The 11229-nt window shown below is 39.9% G+C and overlaps 1 protein-coding gene across 4 annotated transcripts in view; it reads left to right on the forward strand.

Moving 5' to 3' along the window:
* Positions 1-57: 57 nt before the first annotated feature.
* ankhd1 (ankyrin repeat and KH domain containing 1) overlaps positions 58-11229 on the forward strand; it is a 26776-nt gene continuing 15604 nt past the window's right edge. For 3 of the 4 annotated variants that reach the window (XM_088431609.1, XM_088431611.1, XM_088431612.1), the window contains exons 1-7: positions 58-482; positions 2934-3087; positions 8705-8861; positions 10191-10353; positions 10519-10666; positions 10753-10986; positions 11062-11156. In XM_088431609.1, coding sequence (XP_088287735.1) covers positions 204-482; positions 2934-3087; positions 8705-8861; positions 10191-10353; positions 10519-10666; positions 10753-10986; positions 11062-11156 — 1230 coding nt within the window. In that variant the 5' untranslated portion in view covers positions 58-203. The remainder of the gene's footprint in view (positions 483-2933; positions 3088-8704; positions 8862-10190; positions 10354-10518; positions 10667-10752; positions 10987-11061; positions 11157-11229) is intronic. The other variant, XM_088431610.1, reaches the window with a different exon arrangement.

Consider the following 11229-nt stretch of genomic DNA (forward strand, 5'->3'; position numbering starts at 1 on the left):
GCGGCCTTTCTCAGAAACAGTGCGTATCGGGTTAGGTTGTTAGAAAGTTAATGGCTGGGGGAAAGAGAACCTCCTCAACCATAGCTTCGGGAGAGTTTCTGGATTCCCTGAAGTGAAACAACGCAAATAGCCTAAAAGAAAGAGCCTGGACGGCCGGTTAAGTCGACGACCAGCTCGTTAACCCAAGAATCGTGAGAATAAGTATGCAGGATGCAGTAGCCGGGACGGCAATGCTGACGGACGGCTTCGAGGACGAGATTGACTCGGTGACTCCTCGCTCCCCAGTGGCAGGGATGGGGGTAGGAGCGACACCAGGAGGAGTCGGGCTAGGGGGCATTGGGATTGGCGTAGGTGGGAAGAAAGTACGCCTGTACGGGGAACCCGGCGGGCCCTCCGCAGAAAGACTGGATTTCAAACTAGCGGCCGCGGCCGTCCTCTCATCGGGTCCGGGATCCGGCAGCGACGAAGACGAGGTTTCAGAGGTAGCTAAGCTAAACGAAGCTCAGCTAAGCTAAGCTAAACTAGTTAGCTAAGCCTTGGCAGAACGCAAGGCTACATTCCTCTTGCGCGAAATAGCTAGCTAGCGTTAGCTCGCTGGTGTTAGCCACCTCCTCCCAGGCCGCTGAAATGGCGTAAAATCAACCCAGCATTTGAGAAAAGCGCATATATCTCCCCGGGAGCTGTTTAGGGGGTGTTTTAAACCCCCCGTTGTGGTGGTCTGCGGACATTTGTTTGCCTTCGCCGGCTCAAATGTTTTATTTATGCAGCGAAGGCTTTCGCCGCGGCCTAGTTTGGGTGGAAGCGACGACGGCCTCGTTCGATGCTGTCGTCTCTTCACACTCATTACAAGTTTGGTCTTCGTTTGGCTGGCCAGCCACCGCAAATAGAAGGTGCCTGTAAACCAACCGACGAACTGTGACATTTGATTAGTTATATTGCGATGGCCGTGCTTTTCACGTAAACGAAGCCCTGGCGTCCCTCTGCTAACTTTGCGAGGGACTGTTATCTGTACAGTGTTTTAATTGCGAAACGGTTCGAATTTTCGACAGCTGGTGTTGTCATATAAGCCATTTTCTCCCGCCTCGTCGATATACGATCGTTACCGATCATTTTGAATGCGGTGTTTTTGAAAACCTATTTCTCGTCGATCGGTCTTCCAACTTCCCATGTGATGACCGTCACAGCGGGACAGGTGTGATTATTTTTCTCCATCTCCTGCGGTTGTGAACACCCCAACTGGCTTATCGATATCACCTCACAACCATTCCTGAAATCAAACATACAAATGTGATTTTAATAGCTGACGTTACATGGTAAAAGCCGCATCTGAAACTTAACCACAATGAGTCATACCTTTTCCCTTTCTGTGGTGCAATTTAATAATTATATAGTTTGTCATTCTTAACATTTATTCAAATTGTCCCCATACCATGCCAGTGAGTGACACTCAAATCAACCTTGCTTGACTATTTCATTTGAAAGCCTCGTTTCATTCCCATGGAGTTTTTTTGGGAACATTATAATTATTGTCATTTTGAATGCAGCTAATGTGCCCTTTATTGACCCGAATACACCCAACAGGGGTTCCATAATGAGTGGTCGCAGTTCTTAATCACTCTAAAACTTGCAGAGTAGCTGATCTGTGTGGACCATAGCCGTGACAGCTCGATGGTCAGCTGATACCAATATTAGTATAGCCTGTCTGTACCTCAGCTGGGAGGTTGGAGTTCTAAAAAATATGTTTTACTCCCATGTTGATAGTTCTATCCATATACTGTTTATCACGTGAGTGGAAATAAAGGATCACAAGTGTGTGCCTTCTCTTAACCAGACGACTACTTAATCCACAGACAGCAGCATTTGTTGTGATGTTTTACCGCAGTCGAAATTTCACTGGTGTGGGCAGTAGCTAAAATCTGAGCCCCAGGATTAAACAAATGCCATTCCAGGCCTTTCCAGCTCTGTGGATACCAACACTCTGGGAACTGTAGTTCAATAGTGGTGAAGACTGATGCCCATTGTTGATTATAAAAGCCTTCATAGAACAACATCCCCTGTGAGTTGTGGCGCTCTTTGGTCCTGTGGCCGAATTCTTCCCTGTTGCTGAACGCTAAAGTTTGCCTTCACACATTGGTTATATTTCATTTATTATCAGCTTCTACTTCTTTTTGATGGTTATACCAGCGGCACATGGTCCAGTTTCCCTCTTGGATAAATCATTTGCTTTAAAAGTATTACGAGTAGTATGACAAAGGCGGCTTTTATTATTTTTTTTTAACCTCCTTCAAAATGGAGACTCTGCAGATGCACATCAGGAAGCCTTGAGGCAGATGGGATGCCCCCATAGATGACACTTAAAATACTCTCCCCTATTGTTTTAATCAGGAGGGTGCATTGTTTCATACGTAAATACAACTAAACTAATATCACCCTAAAATGTACCTTAAAAGGCGATAAGTAAATGCTAAAATTTTACTTTGGAGTCAAGTTTGTCATAGTATAATTAGAATAACAGTCATCTGTGACCTATGTAACACAAATTAAGAAATGGTTTGGTTTGAATATTACTTTCATTCTTTGATTGTTAGACGACTTAACGCACGCGATCCAACATGGCCATGGTATGGGTTGTTGAGCTGCCGTACTCAGCTGAATCACTCCAGGTGGTCAAGTGTTGTATTTCCACTCTCCTATCCTTGTGCCGCCTTTCCATCCATTGCAGTAAACAAACAAGACCCCCAGGCTCACTCGTTTTTATTGTATTTTTTTTAAGTAGTCAACTTATATAATATTCCATTACCTAAATTTTGTCTTTGTACAGTGCGCCATATTTCTGTGCTGTCATTGCATCACGAAGACTTATTGTTGAATGCTAACCTTTTGAATAGAAAGCTAATTCACCTTTTCTTTTTGTGTTTCTCTTTCTTTTCTAGGTGGAGTCCTTCATTTTGGACCAGGAAGATCTGGATAACCCCATCATGAAGACAGCATCGGAGTTACTTTTGTCTAGCGCTACAGACGGAGTCGATTTGAGGACTGTTGATCCCGAGACGCAGGCGAGACTTGAAGCTCTACTCGAAGCTGCAGGTACAATTATTTTATCCATATTTACCCAAATTCACATATTAATTTGTAGTGAAATGCCAACTTTTACACTTAATTTTTTGAACTGTGGCTTTCTTTTTTTTCCCCTTATCTAATTTTCAATCTAAACTGACAACCTTTGTTTGTAAAATACCACAAGGTCAAATTGCAAAAAAAAAGAGCACCTGCTGGTTCTGCGAGTGTCATATCAACACAAAGTTTGAACGTGATTTGGGAATTTGAGTTCAGAGGTTGTAGTCGTTGTAAGAAAGTATGCCGAGTAAGCCATCAGGCTTGGACGCCCTGGCCTCATTTAGGCTTATGAACATTATGAGGCAGATTAACCCCGCAACGCACTTGAGCCTCCGACGCATGCAGAGGACCCGTGTGAACAAATACTGACTAATCTTATCCTAGGCCTAGTTCTCTTAGACTAGTTAGTACAGGTGAGGTTGTACAGTACAATACATTTAAACATAGAAATAATACGCATTTTATGTTTTCTTATTATGACATACATGTACTATTATGTCACCACTGAAGATAAACTACGTCTACACAATCCAGAATCTGGATAGTAGTTTAAGGTAACATGCATAAACAAAGTGGCTCATTCTGTAACAAATAGGGCGATGCCAAGTACACTGTTAAACTTAAAAAAAAAAAAAAAAAATTTAGATTTTGAACCCAGCGGTCATCAAATATTTTCACTAAATTTTATTAATTTGTCATTTGTGATACGTGATGTATCTTTGCTGTTGAGTGATACATTCGCAATGATGCAGAAATTAGTTTATTAACAATAACAACAGACAAAACGATAAGATGTATCAATCAATCTTTTTATCTTTTGATAGATAAGCAGCAATTATTTTTATCAGAAACTGTTTTCTGCATACGTCATCTGGCTGATCTTCCATGAAAAGACATAAGCAGTTTAAATTTAGTTTTTACCTGACCTAACAGGTTACCCCTATCTGATAGACCTGTGCATATGTGTGCTCAACAAAATAAATAGCCTGCATGTGTTGAAAACTTCGATTTAAAATATTTCTTACAGTTCAGTTTAGTAGGCCTGTTGTGAATATTTAAATATAATTTAAACCAATGTGAGGAGTTACTTCATTGTCCACCGCCAGTAAACGTTTTCCTTATTTACTGTATGTAGGTGTTGTAATGCAACTTATAACATTAGGAATCTGTCAATCTATAGTTGCATGGTGTATTATAACTGAAAGATTCCACTTCCAATCACAGGATTTATTTTATACTTTTCTCTCTATTTGCCCAAGGATAGTTAAATTGGCCTAAATTGTCCATTGAAAATTATTTTGTGGAACATGAGTAGAGTATTCTTGATTGTTTTGTTTTTTTTGTGACCATGCGTCCACAAATGGATACAACAAATCAGTGAGGGTATAGGGAGTGCTGATGAGGCGTTCTCATACACACACACGCGCGCGCACACACACACACACACACAATAAGTTGCGGTAATTGGTGCAGTGCGTTTGGACGCATATGATGAATACATGAATGCACATGAATCGCGCAAGTTGCCAAAGGCAATATATTGCATTGACAGTCATTTGGCTTTTTAACATGAATGTAAATATCTCACCACAATTGCATATACTCACCAAAAAAGAAAAACAACATCAAAAGCACACTGTTGGTCAAATGTTTAAAAAAAACCAAAACGAGCAAAAAAAAAAATACAATCACGAGTGATTATAAATTAGTGCAGGCTGAGGATGTGGCCACTCATTATGTGGTTGTTAATATATTTGACCACTTGGTTCAAGTATTAATGTACTTCCTCTTTTGAACCAGATACAATTTTAAAACAGTATTGTGCATAACTAACATTTTTGCATTATGCCTATATGACAAGGCAACAAATTGTTAGTGATGTTATAGAAGATGGGGCTAGACCAACAAAGAGCTGTTTTTAATTTCCACATTTGCCACGGAATGAGCCAGGGGCAAAGTTGTTTCCACAAACAAAAGGCTAGCAGCTTTAAAAAGAAAAGTTGTGAAATCCCCTGCTTTCTTTTTTTTTTAAGAATATTTTATTTTTCCTTTTTAAAAATGAAAAATCCCCTGCTTTTTGCATTTTTATTTTGTTTTCCTGTTTGGTCTATGAACATTTGAACACAAATTAATATAATTATTCAATTTGCATAGTTGTATCAAAATATCAAAAAGTTATACAGAGATGTCAAGTACTCTGCACAATTTCAAGTGTGGAAAGAACCTAATAGTAAAAATAAATTCTTTTGTTCCTTGCTTGCGTGGTTAATGAGGCTTGTGCAAAAAAAAAAAAACAAACGCGTTTGGGACATTCCTACTGTGTTGCATTGTGGGACGTGGAGGCCATTTTGAAATAGAAGTATCCATGGTAAATGTAAACAAGACAGCAGTCACTCAGTGAAATATGGAACGTTAAAAGAAAGGGGATTTCCAAGATAACTTATTCCCACAAAGCCTCGCTAACACGATCACCAGACAGCTCTCGGGGTGTGGTCGAAGTTCGAACCCGGGCGGACTTTGGCCACATGTAGACTGGTTAACACAGGCTGGGACAGGTGCTGCCTCCTTAAGCCTGCTTGTCAATCCCTCCTCCTTCCGACGTGGGCGGCTCCAGCCTTCTTACGGCATCCACTACTAAGTTTATTTTATTTTTTTTCTCAACATTTTAATTTAACTTCTTTGTGTATGGTAAGTGTCTTTAAAGGAGGAAAGCACTGTACATATTATATGATACAGGTGATATATTTCTCCAATTCATAATTTATAGGCAGAGGAAAACCCCAATTTTTGCATTACACTATTTCCAATTTTTCAACAGTAATAGGCTTCCTAATATCATAGCCGATAGCAGTTTTCACTTTTGGCTGTATTTGGAAAAAATAAATAAACAATAGCTTACTGTAAAAGGACAATGAAAAAACAATCATGGCACTTGGTTTGATATATATGCAGCTTTGTTCCTACCAGGCATATTGAAAGTTTATTTATATAATCCACCACAGTTTTTTTTGTTTTTTGTTTTTTGGGAGAGGGAGTCTGAAAAGGAAACCGATTTAAAGGCCGAATCGGTACACTTGTTTAGTCTAGTGGGGTTGCTTTGAACATTGTGACTTCGGAATTGCTGTACACACTTTTGCATATCATAATTTCCATGAAATACGAAAAGCTGAAATGACAGCCGCCGCTATGTTTGCCTTGTTGTTGGTATCAAATTTTTTACTTCATGTCTTATGTGTTTACGCCACAGTTGATAGGTATCAGGAAGTTGCAATAGAAAATGCTGAAAATTTTGGAGTGTTCAACCCTAATTTAAGTACCATATTTCTCCGAGTACAATTCGAGTGTTTTTTTCCAAATTTTCAACCCCCACGTTAGTGGGGTCGATTTATAGCCACATAACTCAAAACAGACCGATTTTTTTTCCACGTATCTTTGTTTGAATAACATTAATTTCAATGCGAAATATGCCATTTACAAGGCTTAAAATGATCTCTAATTAGATGTAGCATGCATTCGTATTAGCGTGCTTGCACAGAACATTTCGTCAACTGCCACCTTATTGCCTCTTTGTTGTCAACAACGGGTCTTGCATGGATAATTAACACACATCACAACAATCGTCTCTTGGGTAAAGAAAGCTTGGAATAATATCCCATGTAATAAGTATAAGATAATATCCCATTTTTAACGAGGATTTTTGCGCAAATTACGAGCAGGAAGGAGAGGATGTCCGGGAGTTAAACGAGAAGGAGCTACTAAACTAAATAAAACTCTAAATAGTAAGTTTTACGGTTTTTGACAAATTAATATAAAATTGTGTAAAAAAAGTAAAGCATTGAAACTTCAAACCTTTTTATTGTTTCAACATTAGTTTCAGCATTTGCGTCTACACGTACGCGGTCATTGTCTCGCATTTGTCTCGTTTCCATCCCACCCCCTCCCCCCATAACCTCAACACTATGCTATTCAATATACAATGAAGAAATCTTTCTAAGTACTGTAATATCTTCAATTTAATAACACACAGCATGTGTTATGATTGGGTATTCGTGATCTATGAACCCATTTAAGTCAAGGGTTGATTTATAGTCACATTTTTGTAAAATTCACCCAAATGGAAGTCAAACAATAGATGGTTGACATATACGCAAGGTCGATTAGTACTTGGAGAAATGCGCTAGAGTAAAAAAAAAAATACTCATATCAGTTCATGGTACATTTGCCTCTGTTTTAGTTTTATTCTATTCTGTAATACCAAAACATTTGTGCTAAATAAATCTGATACTGAACTTATTGTCCAAAAATACATGAAGAAAGAGATGGCCTTGAGGGGAAAAAAAACAGGTATTAAATCAGAATGGTCATATTGAGGTGACGGTACAGCTCTAGTGTATTTCTCCTCTGTTCAAGCAACCCACTTGCACTAAGCCGACGCGCACTGGATGATGACTGTCAAAAGCTTTCTTACTCGCCTGCAGTGGGTGTTGTCTTCTGAGCTTCCGCCGCTTTTAGATCATCACAATTTAGGCCTGATTCACATGGTATCCGCTGACGTGTGCAGCCCATGCGTGGGTGGGGGTAGGTTGGGGGCGATCTCGAAAATTATGCACTACTTTGTCGAGTCACAATTGTGTTCTGCAATCTTATTATGCCATATGATATTTAAACCAAACAAAAAAAAGGATAAACTTCCTCAACTTTGTTTTGTCTACACTAACTGATTGTGAAATCCTCACTTGAAAGCCACTCTACATTTAGCTTGAGTCAGACGCTCGCTTGGTGGTGACAACAAAACCCATAAAGACAACTGATCACTTGTCCTCAAAACAACCCTTTTGTTTTTGCCCTGATTAAGCTGGAGTATCACACGGGCCGTGAAACTGTATGTTACTGCGCAAAAGTGCATGTATTCTGTAGAAAAGTGGTTTTGTTAATTGGAAATGTCTGGACATTTTTTATCAGACTAAATGTTGGTCATTAGCCAAAGTTGCTTTTTCCACATGCTTGCTCTTTTCCACCAGCCACCCTTCTTTGGTTCTCTTAACATGACAAAACACACAGATGTTGTGCACATGACTTTTTCTTCCAGCTGTGCCCCTCCCCACCACCACCACTACTCCACCCCACCCCTCCTTCCCCCCGTGCTGACCACTGTATCCAGTTTCTTTTTCTCGCGCATTCGCTGCCTGTTAGCCATCTATAATTCACAGAGGACAAGCACTATATCGAAACCCTTGTTACTTATCTAGATAAGTATCTTGTTCCATTTATTTTCTCAGACATGTTTATCTTTGGAAATGCACATGATTGCCTATTGGGTGTTTTGTACATTGTGTTGTGATAGAAATATTTTTTGAGAATCATAGATGGTGTATTTAAATGAATGGAGAACTAATTGAGCCATATTAACAAGTGCTTGTGTGTGTGTGTTTTTCCTCTTTGTGTGTGTGCTTGTCTGTTTTTTTTCTTGGACTGGTTTGGCTGGACTGGACTTGCGCCCTCCATCGGATCCTGTTTGATTGTGCTCCTCCTCTGTGGTGTGCTTTGCCCCTCTGCACCTTCTCTCTTTCTTTTTTGTGCTTTGTAGGCATCGGCAAACTTTCCACTGCCGATGGTAAAGCTTTTGCAGATCCTGAGGTACTGCGACGACTAACATCATCTGTAAGTTGTGCCTTGGATGAGGCTGCAGCTGCGCTCACGCGTATGAGGGCCGAAAACACGCTCAACGCTGGCCAAGCCGACAAGTATGTACCTCAAGCATATTATCACTTGGTCTTGTTTTCTACACAGACCTTGCTACTTGAGATTTTTTTGGGGGGGTTGTGTTCGTGTTTACAGTGGCCATACTTACAAGTAATTTTAAATGTCTGTGTATTTAAACTATAAGTCACAAAGAACTAATAACATTTCCCTAGTTATATGCAAATGTTAAACTGTGTAACGCTTCTATATAATGCCATAATGCATACTCCGATTCCTTATATTAGCCAACGTTGAGGTTATTTTAATTCTAAATGTATTGATCTTTTACTTGGATGTAATTTTCCCCCAACCTTTTCCAGAAATAATTCCCAAAAGCAGACATTTCAAGATTGTTTGCATCACATGTAGTTTATATAGTTGATACTACCTCTTACTACAGACTAATACCAGTAAAAGTATTCACCTCTTGAGTATTCATCGATGCCAATATCTAGTAATCGACACCGCTAAGACAGAACAAAATTTCTCCCTCACAACGACAGATAAATAAAAAAAAACGTAGACATTCCAATATAGCTTTTTTTCTCCATTTCAAAAATGAGCTTTTTTTCTATTGTTTGTATTTCTGATCTTAGAGCAGCTCTAAGAGAGCAACCAATGCTGCAATGGTGAGAATAAGGCCCAGTATTGACCTGATACTGATCCTTTGTGTCATATGCGCTCATTCCTCGGGTAGGAATGTTCAGTACTCCCCCCCCCCCCTTTTTTTTTTTCTTTCCTTTTTCTTTTTCAGACCAATACATGTACTAGTGCCCTAAGGTAGCAGGTGTTTGTTGTTGGAGGCCTCCATTAGAACCCTTTACCGGAAAATGCTTGTATTGGCAAAATATTTGTATTGACAATTTAATAGTGCAATAACATGAATACCTTAAAATTTAACCACTATTTTGGTCTGTAACAAATGAAAGCAAAACGTTAATGAACATTTTCTATAGTTAAATTAAATGTTAGCAAATATAGAGGCTAAAATGCCAACAATTTGGACAATTTTCAATGAAATGAGGTCTCCAAATGATTATCTAAAATGTTAGTTGGTTTGCGAATTGATGCGTTATCTATTAATTGTACCTCAAAACCATTGTATTCTGTCAATAGCAGTGACTGAAATCTAAAATAACTGTAAGGCCTTATCGTTAATGGCTTGGTGTGCTTAATTGCATCATTTGTTGTCACGAAGACACATACTTTTGCTGGGGTGAGAACAATTTTATTTTGAAATTACTTGTAAGTAAGCATATGTTGGCATTGTTGATAGTGTTATGGTAAGGCGTATGTGTGTTCACCTGTCACAGTGGCAGTAATTGTAGCAGTCTGGTTATTTTCAGCCGTAGTTTAGCAGAGGCCTGCTCGGATGGTGATGTCAACGCCGTGCGCAAACTGCTGGATGAGGGGCGAAGTGTCAACGAGCACACAGAGGAAGGCGAGAGCCTCCTATGTCTAGCCTGCTCAGCTGGCTATTATGAACTTGCACAGGTATCTGAAATTGGAATGCAAGATTACAAACATATACAGCATGTATAAAATGTTTTTTCAAATGTTTTTTCTTTGAAATAATACTGTTTTCTGATATAGTTGTATTGATTGTTCGACTATCTGATGATATTAATGGATTCTATTATATTCAATGTTCTCACCCAGGTCTTGTTGGCCATGCATGCCAATGTTGAGGACCGGGGCATTAAAGGGGATATAACGCCACTCATGGCTGCAGCAAGTGGAGGCTATGTGGATATCGTCAAGCTGCTTCTGGTACATGGAGCAGATGTTAACGCACAGTCCTCCACAGGTGTGACCTCACTTCAATTTTTTTTTACCAGTTTGCTATTCTGTGGTCTTGCTGGTTTTAATCTCTACTGTTTATTGTACTTCCAGGGAACACTGCTCTGACGTACGCGTGCGCCGGCGGCTTTGTGGATGTGGTGAAGGTGCTACTCAAAGAGGGTGCTAACATCGAGGACCACAATGAAAATGGACACACACCTCTGATGGAGGCAGCAAGCGCTGGCCACGTCGAGGTGGCTCGGGTACTCCTAGAGTATGGTGCTGGCATTAACACCCACTCAAATGAGTTCAAAGAGAGCGCACTCACACTTGCCTGCTACAAAGGTCTGAACCGATCTGTGAAAAAGTATTATAACATGCGTCTATTCAAGGCGTTAACTTTTAAGTGTTTATTTTAAGGTCACTTGGATATGGTGCGTTTTCTGTTGGAAGCTGGAGCAGACCAGGAACATAAGACTGACGAGATGCACACAGCACTGATGGAGGCGTGCATGGTGAGCATCTGACCTAAAACTTTTTCTATGGGCCATTGAAAACAGCAGATTCTGTTACCCATCCTGTTCAAGC

This window comes from Hippichthys cyanospilos, chromosome 13, assembly GCF_059441005.1.
Source record: "Hippichthys cyanospilos isolate Australia breed blue-spotted pipefish chromosome 13, RoL_Hcya_1.0, whole genome shotgun sequence".
NCBI lineage: Eukaryota > Metazoa > Chordata > Actinopteri > Syngnathiformes > Syngnathidae > Hippichthys > Hippichthys cyanospilos.